The sequence below is a fragment of the Wolffia australiana genome, chromosome 5, assembly GCF_029677425.1.
Source record: "Wolffia australiana isolate 7733 chromosome 5, ASM2967742v1".
NCBI lineage: Eukaryota > Viridiplantae > Streptophyta > Magnoliopsida > Alismatales > Araceae > Wolffia > Wolffia australiana.
In genome coordinates this window covers 14,832,294-14,848,212 of record NC_135839.1, presented here as the reverse complement: position 1 = coordinate 14,848,212, position 15,919 = coordinate 14,832,294, and the positions used below count along the sequence as shown (strand labels likewise).

Genomic DNA, 15,919 nt, shown 5'->3' with positions numbered 1-15,919 from the left:
GCAGATATTTAATGTGTGTGTTGAATTTCATTCCAGGAGACTTAGAGTACGGCTGATCATCAAACCCTAAACCATCACTTTGTTAGTACTCATGCTTAACGAGGATCATTAGAGAACACCTTTTCAAATATCCTTACTACCTTGGCTAGGGATTTACTACATTGTCTTCCTTGAGTCATTCTCCTCTTATTATGAGGTCAGATGATCCTTTCTTGACCACTCAATCATCTCCTTGAGCTTCTTACTACAGCCGAGCTATTGAATCCCATGATTAGAGGCTCGTAAGTCGTAGTCAAAATGTAGTCATCCTTTCACGAGATGTCCTTGGTGTTTCAGGTCAGTGAATCACTTATGAAACCCTGACATGAATCAACCTGATTGGCATTTAGGTGTAATACCATTCAAGGATTCATGTGGATCAATTTACTGAATTTTTTCTCTAAAGAGCACCCACTATCTCTCCTTAGTGTCGCTTCACTAATACCCACATGATTATATATACTTATCATATCAGTGAGATCAGTTAGTGTTATTCTCTCTGGATAATTTGATGTCCACCTCGACTATCAACCGAATAGGAATATTAAAATGCATGCCTAAAGATTTGTGATTACTATATTATGATCTCATCATAATTCACTATGTCATTGCATGTATTCATGGACTTCATTATAAATATCACACTGGAATGATAATGAATATAATATTTCATTCAATGAGCTGTAATAAAACATGGTGGTGTGATTTGGCTTAACGGCTACACAATATCCCTCAGAAGGAAACATGGCGATATGCCACAAAAACTAAGGTGGACCCTATCTTGTCGCATGCATCATCATGTTGTGTACGATGAAGCTACTTGACAAGATAAAGGTGGAGATCAAGTGGATATTATCCGATGTTGACCATGTGCTCTATCTCTAATTACGAGTGGATGGATGAGAACGGTTGTTGCCTCTTAATTGTAACCATTCACTAGATTAGTGCTCGTTGTAGTATCGTGAGCGTATCCGCTTAGTTTGAGAGCTATATGTGAAGTATGAAGGGAAATCTATGGTTGTGATCCTTCTAGAGGTACTAGAGGAATCTGGCTTGGATACAAAAGTGAACACAAAACATTGTCCTAAGCAATCACATTCAGTTTAGTGGGACACAAAACATTGTCCACAGTGATGACAAACTATCCATCAAGTAATAAAAAAATGATGGCCATACTTAGACGAAAACTACACAATTGAATCGTCGGTTCTAGTACTAAATGACATGTTCCATGTGTTACACACATATTGAACCTCGTTGTTCAGCCTGCACTTGAGAGTTTCACGATCCCTTTTGGGGCACCCATAGTGGAGATGGAGATTGAGGTGACAAAAATGCCCGACCTTTATGAGAGTGACTTTGAGTTGGAGGATGGTGCAGATGAGGAAGACTCATCATGTTTATGCACTAGTTCTTTGGGTGAGCTGATGACTAAGGTTAAGACATCAGTTCAGGTTATTTGTCGAACTTCAAACTACAAAGCGACAAATGTAATATGGGAACCTTTCTATGACATACAAATTGAAGATGAAGTTATCTATTATTGATTGCTCGATGTGGTGGAGTAGCACCCAAGACATGATTGAGCAAGGTAGTATGAAGTAAGATGTATTCCATGCAGCTGTCAGCCTCTTCACATCAAGAGGGAAGCAGATAAATATCTCTCATGATGAATAGGAGCTGCTCAAGGAGTTTGCCGCGTTATTTACTTACCCAATATATCATGGGAGTCAATCAACACAATCAGTAGTTGGAGACATCCTCGAACTAATGTGGCCACAACCTTCCCCCCCCCCCATATGAACATGTGCATGATGGAGGTTTATGACACCACATTATTCACTAGAGGAGGGTCACTTCAGAACAAGTGTGCATCATGGACAAATGCATGCATAGCCATGTTAGAAAAAGCTTAAGATTACAAGACCCTACTTTTGAACCACAATGTCATCCTTGCTACTCCCCTACTTGACCCATGTCGCTAGGGCATAATGTTTGATGAGGTGACCCCCTCGAAGATTGTGGCTTATATTTGAGCTATCTTTCAAGTTGGTGCATTTTCCACATAATACAAAAGTGACCTGATGGTGGCGACGATGTCAACGCATCGACACCGGACACGCCACCAACGTCATCCGACACGCCGGGCATGCAGACTCATCATCGACATCAACCAAATAACCGCCAGACTTCGGACGTGCCACCACCACCTCCAAAGGCATCCCGCGTCATGACACGTCGCCAACGACAGATCCAAAACTGCCGTTTGACATGACATGATTACACGTCTCCCACATTTTATTTTTATGTCATTTCTTGTATTTTCTCTTTCCTCCAAGGCCTATATGAAGGCCAATGTCGTAAGAAACACTTGGAAAAGTTTATTTCAAGAATTGAGTTTTCTTCTTGGAAGGCTTTCCCTAACCCTATCCTCGCCAGATCGTCCTCGTCACCGCCTTCGGTCTTCATCACCATCTCCTTTGTTGGCACCCTCGCTCGCGCAGACCGCCCGTCAGCCGCTCACGCATAGGCCGCCAACCCAATTGTCCGCGCAAGCACCAATGCTGCCTCCGCAGGCAGCCAAGCCGGCCGCCAGCGCCAGCCACGCCCGCGCAGGCCGCCACCGCCTGCCTGCGCCAACGTTGTATGCGCAGGCCGCCAACCCGGTCGCCCGAGCAAGCGCCAACGCCAGCCGCCCGCGCCAGCCACGTCTGTGCAGGCCTCCACTGCCCGCCCACGCAGGCCGCTAACCCGGCCTCTCGTGCAAGCTGGCACGCCGACCGCCCACACCCCAGGTGCCCTCACCGCCACAGGTCATCGTGCATACCGTTTTGGTGTCGGGCCACTGCCCCGCACCCCGCAAGGGGGCGACTCCCCTCTTGACCCCCCGCCAACTGACCGCGTAGTTGGATCTGCGACACCCGATCAAAGTGCACGTCAATCGTCCCGCCAACGACGCCCCACGCCCAAGCACTCCGGCCAGGCTATATCATCCAAGTGGGGCCATACAATGCTCGGATTGCCGAGCCATGTTACGACCAGAATTTCCCGTAGCCTCATCACGCACTCCAGTGCCGAGGTACGCCTGAACTCTTTGGTGTCGTGTGTTCTCCGTCCAGTATTCTAGGAGAATTCTTCCACCGCCATCAGATTTGCTTTGAGTTTCTTGGAATTTCAGCGATTAGTGGGTCAGGTCTTTTCGTGAGGTTTTCCCGCGAACGCCCATCGTCGTCCATCCCGTCTCCTTAATTGCCTGCACCCGTTCCTCTAGTTGTCCTGCATCACCTGAATTCTGTCAGCCGTCAAGAACCACCATCAGGGTCCTAGACCAGTCAAGCTTTAATCAGTTAATCCATGACGCTAGCTCCACTAGAGGAATTTATCATCTTCCTATGTACGATGCATTGAGGAAGTAGCAAAACTATGTGAAAATTGTGGGGCTCTAAAGGCGTACTTGTCTATCTTATGATGGCAAAGATTCCTCACCAATTTCTATCTCTATGTGTGATAAGTTATTTGTTAGATAGATTGTTCTCGACAGGGCGTGCTATTGTCACATATGAGGGACCCCAGCTAGAGGCTAAAAACATCAAGGTGCTCGTGTGTGTGAAGTTCTGGTGTCAAAACACAATTATAAAATGATATGGCATCTCTTTAGTCACTGAAATTGACAAAGGAAAAAGAATATTAAGGTACTAAAAATTTAATTTGCAAATTTTTGGCCATATGTGTGCTTCACAAATTAACTTATTATCATTTCACTTTGTTTTCAATCCCTGTGATGGCTTATTGATGACAGGCCGCGGATGAGAGGAAAAGATTGGCTTCATTGATGCCTAAGTATGGTATCTCATATTCATTCCAAACTCACGAGAACTTTTGATGTGGTTGACATTGGGATCTTTCCTTTGTTTCAAAAGAAAAATGAAATATCACTTAACAAATTTTTAGTTTTTGTGCATGTATTTGTTATTCATGCATGGAGCATGTATTCTTTCAGGTCGAATGGAGTATGTTGCCAAGAGCCTTGACGGCTCACCCCATGTTGTTGAAGGCACTATGCAGCCACCGAAGGAAACATTAACCCAAGTTCAATTCATACCACGCTGAAGTGTGTGACTCCTCCTACAACGACTAGTGAAGCAACCCCAAGATTCCAATCTAATTGTGGTCAGCTCAGATTCCAGGACGACAACGACAATCATGACAATTGAAGTAATGAACGATGCACCAAGCACAATTAAAATTAGGTCATTCTTGTTGGAAGAGAAGGCACTTCGTCAAGTGCATGAGCGCTTGTCAAACTGATGTCCCTCGGTGCACCTCCATGCTCACATCTGAATATGGTGTGATGACCTTCATACTCCAGGTCACACCAACTTCGAGGGACACACAGATGATGTGGAGGCATGCAGCCTTCTCCTGAAGCAGCCTTGGTATCAACTCTTGTGTCTTTTTCTTTTTGCACCATGGGTGTGGGCAAGTAGGATTCATGTGTAATTGGGATATTTATGCTCACTCTATGCCTATAAACACTTATAAACACTCCACTTAATGTATGAAACACCCTGAGTGGCGTCCAACGCATGCCTGGATCGGTCTATGGGCACAACCCTTAGGTTAGTCGTACCCGAACCGCATTTTATTGCCCAAAAAATAAAACCAGTGGCCTCCTTCACCTGGCTCAGACCAACTCCATGATCAAGCCCCACATCTAGGCTTGGGAATTAGGTAGATGATGTAACATGACTGTCAGGATCAGTTGACTCCTATTACAACATAAAGGAGAATGGTGATATGAATGCAACAATTACGTATGGATACGAAAGCGTAAATTTCAATGAGAATTATGTGGCAATTTACTGATTTGGGATGGACGATCTATTAATGAGTTTGAGTGGGCTAGCCACGTTCAAACTCCAAATGACACAAATCAGATCAACTAGACGACCTACGAGGTGAGGGACAGCGAAGTGTCGAATGTCGTCCACAGCCTCTGCTGCTAGTGAACCTAATTTGTTATCTCAAGAAACTCCTACCACTCAAGAATTGGTGGTTATTCCTATAATTTTGATTTAAATTCTGGCAGAGCAACATGTAAAGTGACAGCACCGAAAGAACCAAAAATATTGCAAAATACGGGGGGACAAAGGAACTTGGTGGGGCCGAAACCCGTAATGTCTGTGGCGTGGGCAGGCTGTAGGCAGATGCAATAGGGCCTGCACAGCACGCCGTTTGGATCCCACATGTGTGGTTGGTGCCTGCCAGCTGTGGCTGACGGTTGGGCAGCTACGACCGTGGTTGGAGGTCGGCGACACGCGCGTTGGGTGCAAGCGAGCGACACCAGGCCTGCGGCTAGGTCAAGGCCGTGCAGGCGTCGGGCTTGTGCGGACAGGCACTAGCATGTGGTGCTGGGCTTGCGGCTGGCTCTGGCCATGCGCACAAAGTTGTGCATGCACCGATGGAAGCACATGGTGGGGGTCGAAGGTGCTTCCAAGAAATCAATACTTGCATTGTAGGGTGACTAGACGGCGGCATACAACCAAGAACCAAATTGTTCTTGGAGATGGCTCCATGAAAACCCAAGAAACAATGACGACGATCAAGAAACGACATGGCTTCATAGTCGTTCTTCCCTGAAGGTGTGGTTCGACGAGGTGAAATTGGAGATATGGTGATGTATGAGTCCCACAATCTATCCTCGAAAAAAAAAAAGATAACTCCCAAGGGGAAGAGGTGGGAGCCCTGATGAAGAAACTTCTTTCAAATTCAAAATGAAGTCCACTTGGCTCCTTGGGCATGCCTCCCTTTGTATAGTGTAAGGAGGATGCCCTAGTGGCTTGAGGTAGGAGAAACCATCTAGTGTCAAGAGATTTCCCCTAAATGTACAAGAATACATGTAAAAGCAAAATAACAACGGACGATGCCCAAACACAATGGCCCATCAGATAATTCAGAAAAACAAAACACATGAAAATAAATTCCACCATTACAACCCATCGCTTGGCCGTGTACTTGAAGCTCCAACTGCGTGCATCGCCTTGAGCTTCGCGATGAGGTTGTTCACGAATCATTGTCTTGTAAGTGGGATGGTCCCCCATTAATATGCTTCCCTTTGGAGTTGACACAACTCAGTCAAGTGAGTTGATATTATATTTTTGTGCCATTATAGCTTCTCGGCAATGATGGCTGAGTCAGTCCAATGTCATGTCAGCTGCATTATCAAGCCAAAAGTTGACTCATTTAACATAACATACAGAAGTGGCAATGGATGGCTCTACAAATGAAACATGTTCTGGCCTCGCTCCCACCTTGATAGTTCCCAAGAACCTAATTGTATTTAAATCTCTGCAGAAAATGCATGTTATGAATTAATTTTTGAGAAACCTCTCTTTATTCTAGTTCCACATTTCTTCCATCCTAGGCATCTCAATGTACTTCAGTTCGTCTTACATATTTTATATCTATGCCCCAAATTATCCTTCAATTTTTCTATTCCTTAAATGCTTTATACATATAAATAAATCAGGTCATGTATAACCAACACAATTGTCATCCATATTTTATTAACTTTACAAAAATGTTATTAGTTATATGAATTTTTAGATTATCAAATTTAATTTTTAATCATTATATTCTGCCAAAATTTCTTAATGGTGTCCAAAACCATCACGTTCCCGTCACGTGCCCCTCCATACGGCGTCCCGTCACATGTCCCTCCATACGGCGTCCTGTCACGTGTCCCTCCATACAGCGTCCCATCACGTCCCCGTCACAAAAGGACGTCACCATCACGAGTGACATGAAAAAGATAAAAATAAAATTATTTTAGCAGCCCCCTACTCGCCGATGTCCATCCTCGCCTGCTCACTTGACGACTCCTCTACCCCGACGAGCGGCTTTGACAATAGTATCTGCAGCACATACACAATCTGTAACTCCAAGTCCACCAGAAGAGGCATAATTTCAATCGCCTCGAGGCACGGCAGAACGATCTGAACTCTCGAGGTAGGTGGGCTTGATCCGGGGGAAACCCATCCCTATCATTTTTTCTCTGTGGTTTTTGGTACAACATTCTCTGTAAAACCCAGGTTTTTGATCTTGATTCTTTGATCTGGGTTTGAACAGGGGGTTTGTAAGGCGAAGGGTTATCGGCATCCGACCTCTTTGTTTTTGCTTTCTTTGTGGACATCTGATATTCTCCCTTGATGTTCTACTTGATTCATTGGATGTCAGACTTGCAAAATATTCTTTTATCTTCTCTATAATGTGGGATGCATCTTCTAGAAGTTCACCTGATTTGCCAGAGTTCTGATCGAAAGGCTTTTCTTTCATACCATCAACCTTGCGGGATGTCTTTTGTAGACCGCTCACTTCGTTCGTTGGAGTTTAGACGAACAAGTTTTTCTTCGATCTTCTCAATGACGCCATATGATTTTTCTGGGCGTTCATCTGCTTTGTTGGAGTTTTGATCTTCATTCATCTTCTCAACAGCGCAGGCTGCATCTTGCGAAAGTTCCTCTGACTTTCAGGGCTTTTGATCCCTTTGTTGTTCCTGACGTTCATACAGTAGACATTCCTTGTTCTCCATAATATTTTCCAGAAGTTCATAAGAAGTTGAGCGGGGTTAGAGCGGTGGCAGCCTTCTTCTCCTGTGCTTCTTCACAGGGGAAACCGATATACCATCGACTACTTCCCTCAAAGGCTCAAGCCATTCCTCATCCTCCAATGCAGCTGGTTGATTATGTGAGCCATTGGATTTAGATGCAGACCATCTCCCCATCCAGGATTCCACATCATTGTCTGGAAATTAATTGAAATTTTTTGGAATTTTTTCGCAGATGAAATAATTTTCTTAATGGAAAACGGATGTACTTATCAGGAAATTAGGAGATTGAGGGAATTTCAGAACTAAGAGGTAGAATTGTTAAAACTTCCTATGGTTTTTACTAGGGAAATTTGGAGGACAGAGAATCTGAGGGATATATCTACAATTATTTATAGGTAGCGTCAGTTTGTGCACGCAAAAAAGGGCTTCTGTGTAAAACACCAAGAAATTGAAATCGCAACACCTCATGGCGAAATCTCAGCAGTCTAAAAGCTTTAAAATAATGATTTATATATGTATTTTCTGTCCTTTTAAAATTTTTTTAAAAATCCTTCACGTCCGTCATCCGTGACAGCCGTTCCGTCACGTCACACGTCTGGGGCACCCCATCGCTTCGTCATTTGTCACCGTCACCGTCATGGACCCCTAAATCTGTCACGGTACGTGTGACGTGATGGATGATGCCTGCGGGTCCCTATTGAATCCTAGCCACTAGTTTCGTAGCTCATAATCAGTAGGTTTAATTCTGACCACTAAATTTGTGTTCATGCATTGAAGCTCAAAGATAGACATGAAGAATTGGATGTTCTTGTTGATCATAGGCGCTCAACTGTCAAAATAGGACACTCGAACGATAGATTTCGTGGAGAAAATGCAAAAGGATCAACGATGCAGACGATCACAAGTGTTCTTAGAAGGAAACCTCAACACAGATACGACGACGGCTCTTGGTATCAAACAGTATTGAGATAAGGCAAAGACCGAGATGGTATAGAGACGGCAAACGAAGCGAATAGACAGGTAATGATGACCACGAGAAATCCTTCTCACAATATCGTCCAAAAGTGGGAAAGTTGACCACGAGAAGATAAGATTTACAGAATGACATTCATGGGTTTAACAATTGCTGCTGCAACTATCGGCATTTCCAATGAATGCGAAAGAAACTAGGGAGTTCAAAGGGGAGAGCAGGTAACGATGAACGAAACGAAGAGAGAGATCAGAGGGTCTCACTAACCGGAGATTTATCATCGGGGGTTTCAGCCATGGGTGTTCACGGCCTCCCAGACCAAGTTCCTGGGCACAGGCTTAGCCAAGTCCCTCGCCTGCAGCGCCGCGGCTCTCAGCGTGGAGACGATCTTCACGTTCGCCCCCCAGAAAGACGTTGTCGAATAAGGCAGTCTGTGCTTCTTGCAGAGCTCCCTCACCAGCGGAGAGATCCTCCTCAAGTTGCAACGAGGAAGGCGAGGGAAGAGATGGTGCTCCACCTGAAACTGCAATCCGCCATGAAACCAGTCCATCCAAGGAGAGCAGGTGATGTTGAGCGTGCCCATCGTCTGCTTCTCGAACCAGTCGTTGGCGACGGGAGCCCCGAGATAGACGCTAGAAGAGAAGTGATTCAGGCAGAACTGTACGTGCTGGATCCCCGTTACCGCGAAGCTGGATAAGATGAACATCAGCCTCTCTCCCCAGTTGGGCAAGCGAGAGACTAAGAGCGGGTACCAGACCCAGAAGAGCAAAATCCCCAAAAGTTCTTGCTTTCTGTTGGGCGCGTTCTTCTGCGCGAGAACGATGACGGATTGCGCGAAGAGATTGATCCGCGCGAGGCACATTACCGGGTAGAATGTCCAGTGCTGGTGGCTGACGAGCAGCCTGGCGACGGCGTCGAAGTTCATCTTCCTGTCGTAGAAGTAGGACTTCAAGGATTCGAATTGCTTGGAGGACACGGCGAAGATGGGCATGTGTTGGACGTCCGGGTCGAAATCCAGGCTGTTGCAGGCGATGTGGTGCGCGTTGTGGTTCCTCTTCCACCAGGCAATACTAACCCCGGCCAGGCAGTTCCCGGCCAGAATCTGGGTCAGCCGGTTCAGCCCGCGGGTCGGCATGACTCGGTAGTGGCCCGAGTCGTGACCCATCCACCCAGACAACGTCCAGACCACGCCGATCAGCCCCCCCGAGAGAAGATGAACGAGCGCGCTCCCCGATCGGAGCACCCCCCACACGGCCACGGAGAAGAACACCACAATGCAGGCCAATGTGTAGAGCGTAACGTGCTCCTTCCTCTCGAATAGCCCCGATTTGGAGAAATCCACCGCCAGGTTACGATAATCTCTCGAGATATCAGAGACTTGGTAGTCAGTGAGCCGGCCGATGAGGAAGCGGTCCAGTTGGGCCCAAGCGGAGCCGGGATGGAAGGCGATGAACGCGTCGGTGACGTCCTGGCCTGCGAGATGCAGAAGAGGGATGTCTCCTCCGGGATGATCCTTCACCCAATCCGTCACGTCGTAGACCTTGCCCTGAATCGAGATCCATAGATCTGATCTCGAGTTGTGCAGACGGAGTTCTTCCGACGTGATCTGCTTCTCCTTCGCCGACATTGTCGCCCTTTCTTCTTCCCGAGGCCTCTCTCCGCCGGCCGCTTCTCCACCTCTCTCCGCCATCTCCCGATCTCGACGGGGAAGAAGGAGAAGAAGAACGAAGAAGAAGAAGAAGAGGAGTTCTGCTGTCCCGAGATATAGGTTAAGTGTTCTCCAGCTAGCAACTTGCGAGAGGTATATTCCAATAAAAGACAGGATTCGTGAACTCTAAGATGCTCCGCGGAGCAGTGTACCGCGTCGAATCAGAAAAATTAGATTTCGGTAATTATTTAAATGATTAAGTAGGCCAAGAGTCCAGGTTGGCGTACGGTACGCTCGCCACGTGGAGCGTAGCCAGTAGGTAGAGAGGTTTTGATTTTGGGCCGAATAGGCTGGCCTGGGGTGGGCGGGGAAGGTGGCCCGGACATAAGCTCGATCCAACGGTCAGGATTTTTCTGCGGATAAGATATTTCTCTCCTCTCTTCTCTTCCGGTCGCGGATGGGGTCTCCTTCTCTCTATCTCTCTGCGGAGTGGGTTTCATTGGCGAATCGTGAGGGCATGAAGACGACGCGTCCGTCGAGATTCTCCCGTCGCGAATCTTGATCTTTGATTTTCAGAGAAAATTGGGGAAGACGAGCAAATCTTGAACTAGGTCTTAAGTTCCACCCTGTCGATCCAGTTTCTCGCCCAATTTTCTACTCTTTTTGTACTTTCCGTGGCTGAGGAAGAAGCGCTTCGCTCTCGGCTAGATAGATGGGACCGTACGGATGTCGACAAGAGTGGCAACGATGGAGGGCGTAGTGGGTGGATTCAGTTTTGAGCCATCATCGCGTTGTTTTGGTTTCGGGGATCAATCAAAGGTGTCAATTTGCGATGGGATTTTCTATGGCGACCCATTGCCGTTGCGTGATGCGGCGACCGCTTTCGGTTCTTTCGCTGGCTGTTGAAGGCAAGGTTCCGGCCTGGCGAGACGTGAATTGCTTTTCTCAGATTTGGGGGAGCTCGCGAGTTACATTTCCTAGAGTTTCATTTCGGGGACATGCAGAAAAGGTTAGATTTTTGCTCAGCTCACTCTCCACCAATGTTTTATGTACTTTCTGTCCTCTGAATTTCAATGGGTTTTGCCAATTTTCTTGATATTACTATTCATATTCGAGGGTGTAGAACTTGAGGCTTCCGCCTGCCGCATGCTTGAAACACGTTGAGAGTGGAGGAGAAGAAGATTTCCATTATAATGCCGACAGCTCTGACTCTGTGGAGGAGGGGTCAAAGGTCAATACCCGTTGGATTTCAAAGCTCCAAAAGGTTGGGTTGGTTTTCCAGATTTAATATCATTGAGTTTTAATATAACCGTGCCAAAATTCCACTTTCCTTGCTGTTTTTCGTTCTTAGTTTGTAGTAATGTCTCTCGATTTGGTGAATGGGATATGAATATAATGCACTTTGCTACTCCTAAGAAATGGTCCGAACAAACAATTAGAAAGACTATGAACACTTGTTATCGATGCGTTCACCTCTTTGACACGGTTTTGGAACATGCCGCACTTGGTGGCTGCTGAAGAAGTTAACCTTAACTCATCTGACGATGATCGTCTCCTTTTTTCATCTGTTTTGATTTTAAGAACCGATCGTTCATCTTTAATTCAGCTGGCGCAATATTTTTATTTTGATCTGATGGTTGATTATAGACTGTATCATAGAATCAATTTAAAGTTGCATGGGATGTGGACTGGATTACGTTCTGGTTAAAAACATAAAAAATTTTATATCTCCTCTTCATTAATTCTCTGAAAGTTGGACAACTTTTAAGTGGGGTTTATTTTCGCTAAATTTCGTTCCCGCCATTTATCTTTGAATGGTTTATTCAGACTTTCCTAATTGTCTCAGATAAGTAAACGAATCCAGCGTGCACCGTTAGCTCATTGGAGGTTAGACATCGCCAAAAGTGGACTCAGTTTGATTTAGTTTATTTACATTTCAGGCATTTGTCAAGTTCTTCAAGCCGTCGGAGGAGACCTGGAAGGTGCCATGGACTGCTGAGACCATCATCCAGGTCAGTTTAAACCTCTTAAAAAATTAACCCATTCTAACTATAGCATCATAACAGAAAACATCATATTCATAAAAATAAAACGACGGTGATATGGGGATGCAGATTGTGCTGCTCTGGATCATAACCTTCTGGTTCGTGGGCTCCTGGATTGTCCCTTTCTTGGCCCATGTAGCGGGCGTCAGCAAGGAATCCTTGACTTACAGAGGCCAGGCTCTGTACAGCCTTCTCACGGATATCGTCGAGGGCCTTGCCGGCATTGCCATCCTCCACCGGTGTTTGTCGAGGTTCTTCCCGCTGCCCTCTGGCTGGTTCCGGTTCAGCCTTAAGGGCAGCTGGCACCTGGACGTTGTACTGGGCTGCCTCCTGTTCCCGCTGGTCAATCTTCTGTCACAGGTGAACCTTGACCTGGTTCCCATGGTGTCGACTTCCCCGGCAGGGGTATCCAGTGTAGAGCAGTCGATCCTGGCTCGGGACCCTGTGGCCATGGCTCTGTATGCAGTGGTGGTCACGGTCTGCGCCCCGATCTGGGAGGAGATTGTGTTCAGAGGTTTCCTCTTGCCCTCCTTGACCAGGTACATGTCCCTGCGCTGGTCCATCCTGGTCAGTGCCTTGGCCTTTGCCCTCGCCCACTTCAACGCCCAGAGGCTGCTTCCCCTCATCTTCCTCGGCGTTGTCATGGGTGCTGTCTTCGCCCGCTCCAGGAACCTCCTCCCCTGCATGCTTCTCCACAGTCTGTGGAACGGCTTCGTCTTTTTGGATCTTATGAGGTAACATTTTCCTCTTTGTCAATCTTGATTAGAACAGAAGTCAATGACTGAGACCTCATGGAGCTACTCAGTCCACCAGGGAAGAGAGTCAATCATGAAGCCAAACCAAACCTGAATTCAGGCACAGGAATAAGTAAATTCATTGACCTCCTTGAACTACATTATCATCCGTACAAGTCAATCCTGAGCAGAATTCACATCCAATTCAGAGTCTGCTTGGCCTGCAGCGATCATGGCCATGAGAGCGCCACCATGAACCCGGCCCTCGGGCAGCTTCAGTGTCTGGGCAGCTGCAGCACCACCACGGACGCAGCTGTCCTGGACGAGGGCGGCATGGGTGGCACAGAGGGTGCTCTTGCTCCGGGCAAAGCGGTCACAGGGGGCAGCACCAGGTATCTGCCAGAGGCATCTGTTGCCACCACCGTGAGCCTTGCAGAAGTCGGTCCGGCCTTGAGCACTCTTGGTGCAGCCCTCTGCACAGCACCGCTTACCACCGCCGTGGCGGACACAGAACTCTGTCCGGCCCCTGGCGCTTTTGGTGCAGCCTGCGGCGGCGCATCGCTTACCACCGCCGTGGGCCACGCAGAATTGCGTCCCTCCGTGGACGCTCTTCGGGCAGACACCCCCGCCCTGGAATTGGCAGCGCTTGCCGCCACCGTGGGCCTTGCAAAAGGGCGTGCTGCCCTCTGCCCCCCTGGTGCAGCCCAGGGTTGCGCACCGCTTGCCACCGCCGTGCGCCTTGCAGAAGATGGTGCTGCCCTGGGCGCCTTTCGCGCAGCCAGGGAATTGGCATCGCCGCCCGCCGCCGTGGGAGATGCAGAGACCAGAGTGGCCCTCGGCACTCCGGGCACAGCCCTCTCCCTGGCACCTCTTCCCGCCGCCGTGACGAATGCAGAGCCCAGACCGGCCGCGGGCGGCCTTTGTGCAGCCCTCATACCCGCACCGCCGCCCGCCACCATGGGCAATGCAGAAATCGGTCCGCCCCTCGGCACTCTTGGTGCAGCCCAGGAACTCGCACCGCCGGCCGCCGCCGTGGGCCTTGCAGAACGCGGTCCGACCCTCGGCCCCCTTGCCACAGCCCGGCCGCTGGCACCGCCGGCCGCCGCCGTGGGCAATGCAGAGGCCCGACGCCCCCCTCGCGCCCTTCTCGCATCCCTCGAAGGAGCAGCACTTTGCCAGCGGGTTGCAGGCAGAAGGGAGTGGAGACTTGGCAGAATTGGCACAGCTGAAGTGAAGCAGAGAGGAGCCGTCGTCTGTGGAAGAGGTCTCCTGGGGCTGGGAGAAGGCAGGGGAGGTGCAGGTGATGGAAGAGTAGTGGCCCAGAGAGAGGCTCAGCTGGAGGTCACAGCCCGGTTGAGGGGGTGGCATGAAGCTAAACTGGCGGCCTAGATGTAGGTCAAAGTCTGGAGCTGGATCAGGGGGCCGTCCCTTATCTGTGCAAGAGCTCGTCTTGGTTATATCCGTCGTCAAACTTGTCGTCGAACCCACACCAAGAATGCGAGAGGAGACGAATCGCCCCCAGTCGCTTCCTCCATGGGAGCTTTCCCATTTTCTCTTATTTCTTCTCTGCGCGTCTTCCATCACCTCATCCAACTCGAAGGGCTTCAGAAAGTAGTTCATCTTCTCACGGATTAAACCAAGGCTCGATCGAGCACCAGGGAATTTCGCTTTCTCGGCTATCTCAATTTGACGGGTGCTTCAGAGGAGAAGTGGGGATCTCAGCTGGGGTCGTATCGTCTCCATAAAGATGATTAGAGAGCAGAGACGCCGGGCTTTGGACGGAGGCACCGCCGCTGACGAATCCCGAAGTATCTCGGCGGTCCATCTCCGGCGGATTTCAACAGATGAACTTGAGAACACGCGGAAAGTTCAGGCAGCCATAGATGACGAAGCAGATGGGAACATCAGCATAACAACGCTTCCTGTCAACGAAGAACCCAGATATCGTTAGTTAAGGAGGAAAATCTCAAGATTGTACTGATCTGAGACGAATGATTTTTGCACATGACAGCGGATTGTGAATCTGGGTCCTCTGTATTTTACGTGTTAGAGGAAAAAATCAGAACATACGACTAATTTCGTAGCTGGGTGAATGCCGAATGAAATGTCTACCCGACGGCCACGAATCGGGGGATAAGTATTCGTACAGATGAAAGACAATAAAGGGTAAAAACAGATCTCGATCTACTGCGAATAGGAAAAGGGGATGGAGTCGGGGTAAAGGTTGAAGCTGTAAAGGATTTCCGCGCCAGAGGATAATCCCCGATTGAATATGAAGAAGAAAGGGTCTGGAAATCTAAGTCGGGCGTTTCGAGCAGAGAAACGATACATGAACCATATTCCCTACCAAGGAGAGAAAATTCCCGATTTCTCAAACGATGGTTCCTACAGATCAACCCGAAAGGAGAGGGAAGAGGCGAAGAAGAAGAAATAAAACGATGGGTCTTGCAGAGGGAGAGTAGAACAGGAAGAACTTCTCACCTGTCGGGTGGAGGAAATCTGCAGGGCAGCGGAGGAATCGACGCGTTCACGGGAACGTCTGCGCAAGAGAGGAGCTGCGATAGGAGGGGAGAGACGGAAGAGAAAGCGAAGGGTGTGGAAAGTAAGGCACAAAGGGGGAAATCGTCCGAACTCAAAAACCCACGAGGCGGCGCCCCGCGAAGTATCCGCCGCGGATTGGATGGCGCTCGGCGACACGTAGCCTCGTCCAGGGGCCACGAGAGCGACGGGCATCTTCCTTCCGTCATCCTGACGTCATCTCCCCACGCTAGCCGCCACGGACCCACCCCCTGCCCCCTCTTGTCGCATTCATTCATTAACCGGTCCCCCATCGCCAAAGAAGCGATCTTTCCTTCTCCCTTCCGCCGCCTCCGC

At 48.5% G+C, this 15,919-nt stretch overlaps 2 protein-coding genes and 1 long non-coding RNA gene across 3 annotated transcripts; 2 read left to right on the top strand and 1 right to left on the bottom strand.

The window, feature by feature from the left end:
- Nucleotides 1–6,883: 6,883 nt before the first annotated feature.
- On the top strand, nt 6,884–7,338 carry LOC144703367 (uncharacterized). The gene is made up of 2 exons (XR_013581523.1): nt 6,884–7,047; nt 7,168–7,338. It is a non-coding gene; the product is annotated as an uncharacterized LOC144703367 (long non-coding RNA).
- A 1,364-nt stretch (nt 7,339–8,702) lies between these two features.
- Nucleotides 8,703–10,348, bottom strand: LOC144703366 (delta(8)-fatty-acid desaturase 2-like). Its single transcript, XM_078575547.1, has one exon. The coding sequence runs from the start codon at nt 10,306–10,308 to the stop codon at nt 8,908–8,910; it is 1,401 nt and encodes a 466-aa protein (XP_078431673.1). The 5' UTR covers nt 10,309–10,348; the 3' UTR covers nt 8,703–8,907.
- A 362-nt stretch (nt 10,349–10,710) lies between these two features.
- On the top strand, nt 10,711–14,988 carry LOC144703365 (CAAX amino terminal protease family protein). Its single transcript, XM_078575546.1, has 5 exons — nt 10,711–11,275; nt 11,390–11,530; nt 12,207–12,278; nt 12,381–13,045; nt 13,117–14,988. Exons 1-5 carry the CDS (start codon nt 11,099–11,101, stop codon nt 14,432–14,434), a joined length of 2,373 nt encoding a protein of 790 aa, XP_078431672.1. The 5' UTR covers nt 10,711–11,098; the 3' UTR covers nt 14,435–14,988.
- The last annotated feature ends 931 nt before the right edge of the window (nt 14,989–15,919 follow it).

Bases quoted from the DNA above. Each gene is read 5' to 3' on its own strand.
- LOC144703365 (XM_078575546.1), top strand. From the start codon at position 11,099: ATGGGATTTTCTATGGCGACCCATTGCCGTTGCGTGATGCGGCGACCG. The intron at 11,276-11,389 runs GTTAGATTTTTG...TCGAGGGTGTAG, and splicing joins TTCGGGGACATGCAGAAAAG to AACTTGAGGCTTCCGCCTGC. The intron at 13,046-13,116 runs GTAACATTTTCC...GGAGCTACTCAG, and splicing joins GTCTTTTTGGATCTTATGAG to TCCACCAGGGAAGAGAGTCA.
- LOC144703366 (XM_078575547.1), bottom strand. From the start codon at position 10,308: ATGGCGGAGAGAGGTGGAGAAGCGGCCGGCGGAGAGAGGCCTCGGGAA.